This window comes from Abramis brama, assembly GCF_963993115.1.
Source record: "Abramis brama genome assembly, chromosome: 9".
NCBI lineage: Eukaryota > Metazoa > Chordata > Actinopteri > Cypriniformes > Leuciscidae > Abramis > Abramis brama.
The window spans coordinates 36,046,535-36,060,764 of record NC_139971.1 but is presented as its reverse complement, the minus strand read 5'-3'; the positions used below and the strand labels follow the sequence as shown (position 1 = coordinate 36,060,764).

The window sequence follows — 14,230 nt, the reverse complement described above, 5'->3', positions numbered from 1 at the left end:
CGATTTAACCTATAAATAACCAAATATAAGTAATCGGCCTCTAAACATTTAATAATCTTCATTCAATTAACATCTAGTCTAACTTAATCAGAACCACTGCTCAAATACCTTAGCGTGCATGGCTGTGCCGTCCTGCTCTGGCAAGACCTCTGAAAGCAGGATGAGGGACTGTGATTTGCCCTCTCTGAGAGAGCGACGGATGGGTTTGGGCCTCCGCTCTCCATCTGGGGTGCGACTCTTCTCCAGGGTCCGGCTCTTCTCCCATTCTGAGGGTGACACACCTGGGACCGGGCTGGGGGTTTTGGTGGGAGTAGGAGGTGCAGCAGGGGACAGTATTGGGGCCTCTTCAGTTTTGCATGGGGATGAGGCAGGAGGTATGGAAGTGGATGCAGGTGGGATCAGTGCAGGTGTGGGGGCAGGTGATGGAGCTCTGGGTGACATTTTGTCCTCATTAATTGGTGCAGTTGTTGTGGAATCTGTGATGGTGAGGATGGTGGGGGTGGCCGTGGTTGTGGCCGCCTTGACTACGTTTTCCTCATCCAGTTTCTCTTTGTCCCTCTCCTTCTCCTTCTCTCGTTCCCTCTCTTTTTCTCTTTCCCTTTCCTTTTCTCGCTCTTTCTCTGCACGTGCTGCCTCCCGGAGTGGTCGGATGAGATCAACTATTGAAGTCTTTTTGGCCTTGCCCTCGGGACCACCGTCACCCTTGGCCCCTCGACCTGCACGGACTTTCTTAAAAGCGAAAAAGTCACCAAACTTCTTCTTAATGTTTTTGGAGGGGGCTGTGGTGGGGATGGGGGTTGTAGTGGAGGTGGTAGGAGGGACAGTTGTGACACACGTGGGCTCTGCAGGTTGTGCTTTAATGAGGGGCTCCTCCCTCTGGTGCTTTCTGAACACGAGGAGAGGAGAGGCATGATGGGAAATGTCTTTTGACAACCGATAAGGATATTTTTTTGTTAGAGATCATGTTTTAATCATTTGCCGTCATTAATTCCAGTTCTATGAAAAATATCTGTGTTGTATTAACATTGTTTTGCATACTTGAGTGTTTTTGTATGTGTTGTGTACTCACAGGGTGTCATCAGGGATGATTTTTTTGGTGAAGAACTCTTCTACACCTTCATCAACCCTCCCCATGTTCTCATTGGCCTCATTCTCGCTTTCAGCGGCCTGCTCCTGCACACATACAAAGACACACAAACAAAAGGTCATTCACCCAATTAAAATCTACTACATGTTTTATTCGAACGGGAAACTGTATTTTAGCCTGATGGAATGAAAAGATTAACATGATTTACACAAGACATTACTCTCAGACAACACACCCACAGACTGCCCACAAACATCTACACAAAACTTCTAAGCACTTGTGAAAATACCAGACTATCTGAGAGCTAGCCAACTTCCAGGAATATGGGGTGCACAATTTCCATGTCAGTTTGCAAAGAAACAAAATGGTGTCTACAAAGTACTCAGTTGACGTTAGGAAGAAAAGAAAAAATCAATGCTAGATTTGACAAAGTTTGCACCAAAGTGAATACAAAAAATCTAAATGGCTGTTTGAAAGAATGTAAATACTGTTTGACTTCCTTTCTTCTCAGAGACAAGTGAGTGTCAGAAACAGTTACGTAGTGTTTTGTGTCCAGAGATACCAGGTTATTTCAGCTTTTTTTAAAGCGCCATCTACTGTCAGAGTGAATCTCTATTTTCATTCAGATCACCTGACATTTTTTTTACACTTTGGTCTGAACAGACAAATCGCATGCGAAAATCAGACTGAATTTCGTGCTGAACATTCGTGTTGGTGTGAACAGGCCTTTAGCCAGAAGAAGCTGCAGAATGAACCAGACTTTATAGCAACAGTTAAAAGCGGTAAATAAAAAAATAAAATAAAAAACAGTTAAAAACTACTACTACAACATGTAATCAACCAATCAGTGCCCTTTGATTTTAGTGTTAGGGTTAATGTTGATAGAAATGTTGCATAGAAAATGTGTAAAAAATAAATAAATAAAAGTTCATAGGGTAAGCTGTAATGCACTTCTAAGCTATAAACACTAGTGTTTTTTTAAAATACTAACTCACATTTACTCATTAAACATGGCATGATTCAGACTCTCTTATAAGTTAGAAATGTTTCTGTCTACATTGGATTTGTCTTTAGGCGAATCTGCCTAGTGTCCCGAGAGAGAACCAAACCCTGCCTCAATTTTTCTGACTCTGTTCCCACCTAATATAATTACGCCCCTCAAATACAGCCTCATCACACACACACACTTAAATGAGCGTATGAGTGCTCATCAGTGGTGACTGGTTTATCTGTCATGTAGCCACAGTAATAACACAATAGCCACAAACATGGAGGTTGATTGTTGTAAGATCTGCCAGTCCTGGTAGTTCTCATACAAGAGTTTTAATGACATTACACCACATTGTGATTGTGATAAATGAGCAAAATGATTTTCATGATGGCAATCATTAATCTTTTATTCTAACAATATGTTGCCTGTAAGCAGAAATCATACTGCAGATCGTTTCTACAAAGGCTTTAGAAATATTAGTTTGTATTAGTATTGTGAGGATTAATAGATCTTAATGTATATATCATAACAGAATCTGGAGCAGGATTCTTTTCAAGTGTGAAATGATTAGGCTAAAAAAAACTAAAAAAATACACAAAACAAGCCCTTTGAGCTGTTATAATATTGTCACAGTGTCTGGTTTGTGTTTCTCCGGGTGTCCACTAGAGGTCTCTTTCCCTTCCTGTCACCATTCACTCTAGAACTGCAATTCCCATAATCCTTTGTCTGTTCCCATCACTTGTGATTGCACTCAGCTGTTTCCAATCACATCGTTAGTGTCTGTGTATAAATACCCTGTCTGTTTCAGTTCATGTCACGGAGTCATTGTTGTATGTCACTTACACTTCTGAAGTCTGTTTCCTCGTCTGATCTTGTTTTGTTCCTTGTTCCTTGTTTATTTATTTATTTATTTATTGGACTGCTAAAATGGATTTTGACCCCTGCATGGATGACTACGAATTGGATTGCCCTGACAATAAATATGCTGTATTTGGATCCACCTGTTTCTCTGTGTGTTCCCGTGACAGAATGACTCCGTCAACAAATGGATCCAGCAGCATGAACATTTTGGAGGGCCTTGCTTTATGGGCCCGCCAGACTGAGGAGGCCATGGCACTGAATTCCCCTAAGCACCCTTCGCCGCGGGTTCTGTTGAGCCCAGAGCCTGCACCTCGCCATAAGAAACGACAGAGGAGGAGGAAGACTTCCCTTCTCTCTGTCGTCCCGGAGGTCGTTCCCCTACAGGCCGCTGTGGTACCGGAGGATATCCCCGTGCAGCCCGCTGTCATCCCGGAGGTCGTTCCCGTGCAGCCCGCTGTCATCCCGGAGGTCGTTCCTGTGCAGCCCGCTGTCATCCCGGAGGTCGTCCCCGTGCAGCCCGCTGTCATCCCAGAGATCGACCCGGAGATACCCACCATCAGCCCTGCCACGGCAAGGGAGGCTGTCTTAGCTGTATTGCGTGCTTGGAGGAGACACAGCAGGTCTGCCGATCCAGAGACTGTTCAGGTCCCGTCTGCCAATCCAGAGAATGTTCAGGTCCCGTCTGCCGATCCAGAGACCGTCCAGGTCGCGTCTGCCGATCCAGAGACCGTCCAGGTCGCGTCTGCCGAGCCGGTGTCTCTGGACAAGATGGCCGCCGCCGAGCCTGTGTCCCCTGACAAGATGGCCGCCGTCAAGCCGGTGTCTGTTCCTGAGCTTGAGCCGGTGTCTGTTCCTGAGCCTGCTCCGCCGTGGCCGCCCGAGGGGTCGTCTCCGCCGTGGCCGCCCGAGGGGTCGTCTCCGCCCTGGCCGCCCGATGGACTGTTTGCTCCGCCCTGGACACCTGAGGGGAAGTCTCCGCCCTGGCCGCCCGATGGACTGTCTGCTCCGCCCTGGCCGCCCGATGAACTGTCTGTTCCACCCTGGCTGTCCGATGGGTCGTCTGCTTCGCCCTGGCTGTCCGATGGGTCGTCTGCTTCGCCCTGGCCGTCTGATGGGTCGTCTGCTTCGCCCTGGCCGCCGGCTAAACCATCACCCCGTTTCCGTTCCCTTCCATGGTCCTGGCCCTCCATCCCTCCCCCTGATCCTCCACCGTTCCACCTCCCTCCTGAATTCTTGTTTTGTTTGGTAGTTTGTTCTTGGAGCGTCTGGTAGCCACTCCGTAGAGGGGGGGTTATGTCACAGTGTCTGGTTTGTGTTTCTCCGGGTGTCCACTAGAGGTCTCTTTCCCTTCCTGTCACCATTCACTCTAGAACTGCAATTCCCATAATCCTTTGTCTGTTCCCATCACTTGTGATTGCACTCAGTTGTTTCCTATCACATCGTTAGTGTCTGTGTATAAATACCCTGTCTGTTTCAGTTCATGTCACGGAGTCATTGTTGTATGTCACTTACACTTCTGAAGTCTGTTTCCTCGTCTGATCTTGTTTTGTTCCTTGTTTATTTATTTATTGGACTGCTAAAATGGATTTTGACCCCTGCATGGATGACTACGAATTGGATTGCCCTGACAATAAATATGCTGTATTTGGATCCACCTGTTTCTCTGTGTGTTCCCGTGACAAATATAGCACATAATGCATATATAGCACAAATATATTAGTATTCATAATGGTCAGACAGAAAACACTGAAGACAAGGGATGATTATTAAGTAATGAACTAGACTAGAGAGCAGCAGTTCTTAACCAGGGTGTCGGAGCCCTCAGCAAACTTCCAAAGGGGCCTCAAGATTAACAATAAGTATTTGAAATAATAAATCATTAATATATTGAAATAACCAAGCTCTAATCTAAAACTGAAAAACGGTTTTAAAAAAATTGATACTTGATTTGGCTTCAAGTCAAAAAGGTTGAGAACCACTGAACTAGAGGTTAATATAGTAGCACTTTGAAAACTCAACATTAAACATCATTTACATTTCACAACTCATTTTTCTTTTCCATAATGTGATGTATTTACCTGGATTGTGAAAAGTAGTCTCCAAATAGCAGGTGGTTGGAGAGGAATAAGAGGGATTAATGACATCAGTCAAAAAGTAAAGTTGTTTCAGAGGTTGTTGGTTTTTTTAGTACTGGTAAAAAAAATTAAATAATATGCACATATTATTCACTCACATTAAGACCAAAGATGCAAATTAAAAAAGAAAACTGGGTCAACATTGATTGCATGTTGACTTTTTAACTGTGCCAGATCAGTAGCTTACAAACACTATACACACACAAAAGCACAGGGTGCGCACGATCTGTGTGTTTTGCCTGTTTCCTGCTGCTGTACAGACTGCGAGGCCTTCGGGCAGTTTGGGTTCTGCAGGAAGAGAAAGAAAGAAATATGGAGAGAGCGAGAGAGAGATAGAGAGAGAGGAGGGAGAGACCACTGCAGCTCTATAGCAACCATATGCAAATGAGGCACCGCACACCACATGAGAAATGGATTATAAATCATTTAGCACCTCTCGACCAATGAGAAGGCAAAGCACTCATCACTCCATCTTCAAAAAGAGGAGGAGAGCAGGCGCCACGTTGTGTTAGGCGGCACAAGGAGAGGTGTTTCCCACATATCTTAATAACACGCGATCATTTTCTCCTATAAAACACACTGCATGAACGGTGCAACCATACAGCTCAGGTTTAATTACAAAAAAACAGAAAACAAAGCTTTTGTGTGGTTCACATGGCCTGCTGGGTTACACATAAATCAGTAGTAATTAGCAATGATTTTAAAATCAAAACGGTTTCCTACATGAAACTAGATAATGTTAATACCTGACGGGTTAAGCTGGTCTTAGTCTAGTCTTGTAAAAGTGACACGTTCGGGTCTGAAGAATCTGTTCCCGGATCAGTGTAGCAGTAGGAAGCTGACACACTGATCAAAGATCAGTCCAGCTCACATGTCATGACTCATGACTTCGTATACACAGCGTTAGATTTCCGTTGATGGTTCCCCTTTAAATTTCAGTGGAAAGAAGGAGAGATACAGAGAGATGGAGTGAACGTAGTGTTCTTTACCTCTTCTGAGATCAGCGTTATGGTGTAAGCTGGAAAAGGCCTGTCTAAAGGTGTCAGGTTGAGACAGTGATCCCAGAATTCCACAGGGTTCTGTCTAGGTTTACCTGGTGGCAAAGCTACAAGCTCTATGTAAGTGATTAAATCCAACATGATAAGCACTTTCCACAAATAGGGTACAAAATAGGGCCTAAAGACGTGGTCAGTGAAAGGCGGTGCTTAACCTTTAGAAAATGCTGATCATCAAACTCAAGTTGCAAACCTCATATAAAATTTTGTTTGTCCTCCTTAGGTTCACTAAACATTTTTGAGGGTATGAATAATAAGATGTTGTAATCCTTTTACCAAAATGTGGGATTTGCAACATTTTAAACAAATCAGTTTTTTTAATTATATTGTGTGTGTTTTTTTGTGTTTTTTTCTGGCAATAAATATTAAATAAAAAAAAATTAATTAAAGCAAAAATGGTTAAACAGGGTTACCAAATATTAGTTTAGTTACTGATAAATTTATATGTCCCATAAATTAAAGTCTGATCCTTGTTACATTGTATAACAGTGTTGAATGGTTAAGCTTGATGAGTGCAGTTAATGGACATATTTGTCAGCTTTCCTTTTAGGTATGTCATCAAGCCATTATAGCAGTGGTTTTCTCCAGTTCTGAACATGGTGACTGGGCACTGCACATGTGCTGAAGTTTTGGTCAGAATACATAGATGCAAATGTGAATGAAAATGTGAATTGGATTGCAAAGTTTATGGTTCATATAAACATGAAAACATGATATCGGCTTGGATTCATTCAGATTGACGAAAATTTGTGCATGTAAACTTATCTAATGAATTGAAAATGATTTTAAAATGATCAAATAATCATGAAATTATTATGGTTGTAATTTTTAAATAGTTAAATACAGTTGAGGTTGTCAAGACAGATTGAGACAAAAACAATCAGCATTTCAAGGTGGGACACAGACATTTTAAAGGGGCCATGACATGGATTTTTTTTTTTTTTTTATATATATATATATATATTTTAATGTTTTCCTTGAGGTTCACTTGTAATGTTAAAGTTTTTTACAAAAAAATAAATAAATAATAACAATAATATATATATATATATATTCGGGAAAACTGACTCTCTGTCTGAAATGATCTGTTTTTAAGCCGCGGCTCCTTTAAGGCTGGTCAGTAAACGGCCACTGTTATATTTGGCTAATGTCATTGCATAGGAAACAGTATCAACGCCCTTGCGCTATTGCACGCGAGTTAGTGTTTTGAAAACATTATCCATTTAAAACCGCCTTTTTACAGACAAAGATTTACAGACAAAAGCATTATTAAATCATTTAAATAAAATAAATAAAATGCTCTGCACAAACATATAATCCGGGACACCATTAAAATAAACCATACACTTGTTTCTGACCCTGGGATCCTTCTGAAGTCTGTACAGAGAGGCAAACGAGCGGTTCAAACTGGATGCGTTACGTTCTTTCACTCTTCCATTTGTCCTGTTGTCGACAGACTCAAGTGCGTGGAGTATGTCAGAAACTGAACACACATCTATATACTGTATCCAGCGTAGACAGCGTCAGTGATTATAATGGGGTCAGTGTAGGCAAATGTCAGCCATTAAGCAACTGAAAGCCAGTGGGTGGGGCCTATAATGCGATGATGTAAAACTATTTGTCGATGTCTTGCTCTGGAGGCAGTTTTATGCAAATGTATTAACACGTGTGACATCAAAGATCACGCGATATCAAAACGAGGCATTTTTGGAGCTTGATTAAATTTTAATTTTAACATTTTAAGCTATGAAACATGCAGGATGTTGTAATAAGACCTCTTGTATGTCCAAAGATCTAAGCAAATTAGATTTCTCATGTTATGACCCCTTTAAGAGTTGAAGACGAGTTGAAGACATATGGAAGCTTGTTTCAGCCATGGAATTAAAAAATTAAAAAGGCAATTGCGACTTTTAATCTCACAATTGCGAATTTACATTTCACAATTTTTACTTTTTTCTCAAAATTGTGTGCTATAAACTCACAATTCTGACTTTTTTCTCAGAATTGCATGATTTAAACTCGCTATTGCGAGTTATAAAGTCAGAATTGCGTGATATAAAGTTGCAATTTTGTTTTTTTTATTTTGTGTCAGAAACAATATTCCATACATCTTCAACTCGCAATTCTGACTTTTTTCTCCCAATTGCGAGTTTATATCTCACAATTCTGACTTCTTTTCACAGAATTTTGATGTACTATCTCACAATTGTGAGTTATAAAATCAGAATTGCAAGCGCAGATCTTTTTTTTCAATTGCGAGTTTATATCACGCAATTTTGAGTGAAAAAAATCTGAATTGTGAGATAAAATGTCGCACCACCTTTTTTATTTTTTATTCTTTATTCAGTGGCGGAAACAAGCTTCCATAAAGACAATCTAATTTTCATGGTAATTTCATTTTGTGTTAGCTAATCACTTGGAATCTTTGCATGTAATGTTTTAAAAAATAATAATAAAAAAAATTATAATGGACACTGCATGTACTGCATTTGTGGAAAATGTCATAGAGAAATTGCCTTCTCCTGAAACACCTTCTGAATGATTCCATTTTGTGACCAGACATCATTTTGTGGAATACATGGTTCGTGTGTATGGGTGTGTAAAACTGCAGAGGTAATAAAAGAAATGCTTATGCAGCCATCATAAAGGAGCAGCGAGAATTTAAAAGGGATACAGGGACATTGCTAAAACTCAGAGCACTGGGCACATTTTTTTTTGGGTGTGTCGTCTTTACTTGAGACCAATGAGCGGTACCCATAGAGACACCCCACATCACAGGGCCTGGTTGTCCCCCACTGCTGACAGCCCTGCATGGTCATACAGGAAAAAAGCACACACACATATACTGGACCATCAGAGCATTATCTCTTCTCCAGTCACATGAGCTTCTCCCTGAGGCACCACCTGTCATTGGGTTTTCACCAGCCAAGGAGTATGACCGGCCGTCACACAATATGGACACACACCCTCGCCAACAGATCATGCTGACAGGAATATACATATAACACACATACTCATTCAGGTGATCAGAGGAAATGACAGGAGTGTTTTCATCCCTCCGTGCTCATGTCTGTGATAACAGTGGCGCCAAACTCTCCAGAGAGTGTCTGTTCTGGAAAAATTACCTCACACACACACACACAATTACACAGCTTTAACCAGGGTAAAGGCCTGTTCAAATCACAATGATAACTGATGATAACGATATCGGTTTCTTTTTTAGTCTTTTTCTTTAGACTCTTATGAGTCTATACCACAACTATAACGGCACAGAGGAACGGTCTCTTTGGAATAACTTTCAGAACGTTTTGTTCCATCTGATAAACGATAAAAACATTTACAACCAATCAGAATCCAAACTGCTTTAAAAGAGTGCTAGCATTTAAAGTGGCAGATGACAGAACTGCAGCATACACTAAAAAGAACATTATCATGCGTTAGTGTGGACGCTAATATAGTTATATTTTCGTTAAGTTATTGTTCTTGGTGTGGACGGGCCTTAACTGTGTGAAAATACACACTCTAAAAACTGTCCATAGTGACTGGTACTCACCAACAGGCAGTCATGACATTCAGCATTACACTTACACAAGCCAGTCATCATGACAACACAGAAACAGCTAAAGGTCTCTTTAAGACGATGACATAATGTACCAGTATAGTATATAAAAATGGCAACCAAATGACTATATAGATCCTCCTATAATTTACCAACCACTCCTAACTACACTAAAGTAAGCACACACAAGATTTTAACATATCTAAATGACAGCAGATGTAAGATGCAAATACCATTATATTACCATGGTTTTTGTGGACACTAATGTGATGGTACTGAGGCATTCTCAGACATAACCTGGTAAAAGAATACGGTGATCCACATTTCACAGTACATTACCATTGTTTATATGGACACTATTATGATGGTAATACATCATACCGTGGGGTACTATGGTAAATAAAGGTGGTAATCATATGTAGATGGTATCACAAACCTATGGTTTTACCACGATTTTTGTGGTCACTACAGTGACTGTACTATCAAAGTATTTTGACATACCTTGGGATACTATGGTAATTAAAGGTGATAATGATATGTACATAGTACTATTGTGTTACCATGATTTTTGTGGACACTACTGTACTATGTTATTGTTAGACATACATTTTAGCACCATGGCAAGTGAATACAGTGATTTACACCATATCACAGTACAGTACCATAATATTATAATTATTTATGTGGACACTACCATTGTATTTTTGAAATACCTTTGGATACTAATAGTGTTAATAAAGGTCGTAATCAAATGGCATCACAGTACTATGGCATTACCATGATTTTTGAGGAAACTACCAAGACAGTAATACAATGCATTCTTTTGAAGTACCATGGTAAATAAATATGGTAATCATAAGTGTCAGTATAAGTAGCATTATAAGTTATAAACATCATAAGTGATATTTATAAGAATTATAAGATCTCTATTTTTAAATAAATGCGCTTCTTTTGAACTGATCAAAGATTCTTGAAATGTATCACAGTTGCCAAAAAATATTAAGCAGCACAACATGGAGAGTAAAAATGGAAAATGATGAGCGCCAAATCAGCTTACAGTATAAGAATGATTTCTGAATAAACATGTGACACTGAAGACTGGAGTAATGGCTAATATTAGCTTTGCCATTATATAGGAATAAATTACATTTCAAAATATATTAAAATAGAAAGCATTTATTTTAAATAGGAATAATATTTCACAATATTACTGTTTTTACTGTATTTCTGTTCAAATAAATGCAGCCTTGATGTGCATAAAAGACCTCTTTAAAAATGATTTAGCTATTTTTTAAATCTTACAGACCCCAAAATTTCGAGCGGCAGTGTATATATCATGGTACCATGGTATTTTTTGAAAGGCACTGTACACTGTGGTATTACTATCTGACACCATCACTGTAACATGGTACCATCATAGCAAATTTTTTGCAATAAAACTAAATTCAGTTAATGCCAAAAAGAGATAAAATGACCAAAGTTTGGTGGCAAAGAAAGAAAATGTGGCTCAAATGACTCGATAGGGTAGTTTTCAACATACCTGTGATTATATAATACCTGAAAACCACACAGATTTGCCACAATCACAATGTGAGGGCACAATAGCACCTTTATCACAGCATCAAAGACGCACACATCACACCTCACAATGGCGGCATCAATAAACAGGCCACATGCCATTGGAGCACATTAGACACACAACAGTGTAAAGGCATGTGTGTGTGAGCAGCTACAACTGAGAACACTGTAAAGCCCATCACTATGGCAACCATTTATCAAATGGCCATTCACAGGATGTACAAGTGGACACACACAGATATGAGGAAAAATACATCCTCTGCCTTTCTTTTCTTTTCTGTCCATCTCACACTCACGTAATGAAGACACCGCAGTGAGGATATAATATCTCACATTAGTCTCGACTCAACAGGAAAGACGGGATGGACTCAACAGAATCGCAGTGTGCCAATGCAACCACACACTGTCGTTGCAGCATCAGCGGCAGAAATACATTGACTGTCACACGCCAACCTAAATATTACATCTCATTTAAACACGCAATCAGTTTCTCCTTTATACAACGCCCAGGTGAATCTGTACAACCGAATAAACAGATTTCGATCCCACACCCTGGGAATGCCACGAATGGAGGGATCCTCCGTTCCTGATGACAGAGAGGGTGCGAAAAGAAAGGGAGAAACCCTCCTTGATCTGGGGACATTAATAATTGAGATGCTACAGCAGTCACACACCAAGCTCAAACGGCAATAATCAGTGCTGGACAGAGACTGTGCCCATTTCTGACAGCATGCACACACCGCCCAGCTGAGCTTCACAAACACGACGGCACACACACTGCCTGAAAATGGCAATGGAGGATACACACCCTAAAAATCTCAACCCACCACAGCAGCACCCTCTCCCTGAGCATCTCTCGTCGCATATCGTGAGCGAGAGAAAGGAAAAAATGAGGAGATGGGGTGGAGGAGACGGTGTGAGAGAGAGCCTGGAGGAGCTGCGGACGAATCAACCTGAGCAGTGCCGTCAGAAAGCAGTCTCCCTCCCCCTCTCTCTCCACCAGCAGCGTCCCCATCTCAGCCTCTCGAAACCCTTCCCATGCTCCTTTCTTCTCGGTTCCCGACCCTCCCGTCTTACCTGCGGCTTGCTGGGAGGCTGCCTGTTCCGGCGGTTGGGTCTGGGCCTGGAGCGGGTGTAGTGCCTCAGTGTGTGGCCTTCGATGGGCAGGTCCATAGGGGGCTGAGGAGGTGCAGGCTCCGAGCGCCGGGGCTCTCTGTTGCTAAGAGCGGCAGCAGCAGCAGCAGCAGCATCCGCCTCTCTCCTCGAGTAGGAGGAGCTTCCTGGCTTCAGCTGGCCTGCCGCGGTGACTGACAGACCCGTCACCAACGACAACGACAGGGCCCGCCTCCTCTCCTCCGTTCCTACCCTGGAGACCTGAGGCCATCCCCCTCCTCTCTCCTCTACCTCCTGCTGGGGATGTGTGGCCGCACGCGCCTGCTGTTCCCCTTCCACATCTAACAAACCTGCAGAGAGAGAGAGGGAGGAAATAAGGGACAACAGAGGGAGATAGTGAGGGAGGGGTGAGACCGAAGCTTGTATGATGTGTGTATCTACATAGAGAGGAAGAAATAGATCGAGATGGAGCGATGGATCTGCAGATTTACAGCAGAGGATGCGAGAGGGAGTATAAAAGATCAGCGAAAAAGGCAGGAAAAAGCAAGGGGGAAGATAAAGCTGGATATCACGAAGGGTTCAGGATATTCACACGACGGATGCAGGCTGCCGAGGAATCTCCCAAAAACATGTCTAGAAAATATGTCATCTTTTACCCCAAAATAAATAACCAATAAAAATACAGTATTTATTTAGAATTATAGTTTGCATATAGGAAATCATGTCTAAATGAAGAGGATTACAGATTTTTGCACTGTGACATTATTTATTATGACAATTAAGCATTTCCCCCACAAATTTTTACTGTGGTATTTTTTTCGATTCTTCATTATTTTCAGTGGCAGTTCTCATTACTGTAATATTTTTACTGTATTACAATAACAATCACTGAAATACATCAATTACCCAGTAAAAAAAAAATACTACCAAACCTGTTAACATACAAGTTTATGCATGTTAACATATATATATATATATATATATATATAGACACACACACACACACATATATATATAAGGTAAGCCTCTTGGCAAGGCTGCATTTATTTGATTTCATAAAAAATGTAGGAAAAACAGGGAAATTGTGAAATATTATTACAATTTAAAATGTTTTCTGTTACAAAATATTTAACTATTTACACCCACGTCACCCAGTCTTCAGAGTCACATGATCCTCCAGATATCATTCTAATATGCTGATTTGCTGCTCTTATTATCATCAATGTGGAAACAGTTGTGTCGCTTAACATTTTTGTGGAATTTTTTTCACGATTATTTGATGAATAGAAAGTTTAAAAGAACAGCATTTATTTGAAAAAGAAATCTTTTGTAACATACATGTCTTGTGGCTGTCACTTTTGATCAATTTCTTTAGCATTAATTTCTTTAAAAAAAATAAATTAGGTCTTTGCATTACAGTTATGATAATAAAAATGTCACAATACAAAAAATGGTCCTACTAACAGGCTTCATTTTCTTTAAGCAAATTATCATTTCTTCATCTGATTTATCTTGGGGTGAAATGTGACTGGAATGAGAAAAGGAGGACAGGTACAAAAGAGCAGAGGAAGAGAAGGGTGTGGGACTGGGGGAGGGGTTGTGTCATGGTTGTAAGCGGGTGGCCCCCCTCCCTCGTCTGAGGGGCTCAGTGGTGTGAGAGTAACAGGGCTATGCTCCAGTTATAGCTGCTGCCAGCAGTGTGTTACACAGCTGATTATATATAGTAGAGACAGGGTGGGACCTCCCAAAATCAAACCCCGCTGTCTCAGGCTCATACACACACCACAGATAGACACCAATTAGAGAGGGAGGGGAAATCCCATGAGAGGGGGATCCCGCTCTCACAGCCAG

At 41.1% G+C, this 14,230-nt stretch overlaps 1 protein-coding gene across 5 annotated transcripts in view; it reads right to left on the bottom strand.

Annotated features, from left to right (window-relative positions):
- The window catches only part of carmil2 (capping protein regulator and myosin 1 linker 2), a 45,714-nt gene that overhangs the window by 6,319 nt on the left and 25,165 nt on the right, over nt 1-14,230 (bottom strand). For all 5 annotated transcript variants that reach the window (XM_084124884.1, XM_084124885.1, XM_084124886.1 and 2 more), the window contains 3 exons: nt 12,344-12,729; nt 1,070-1,173; nt 109-886 (listed from right to left, as the gene is read on the bottom strand). In XM_084124884.1, the coding sequence (XP_083981010.1) occupies nt 109-886; nt 1,070-1,173; nt 12,344-12,729 (1,268 nt within the window). The remainder of the gene's footprint in view (nt 1-108; nt 887-1,069; nt 1,174-12,343; nt 12,730-14,230) is intronic.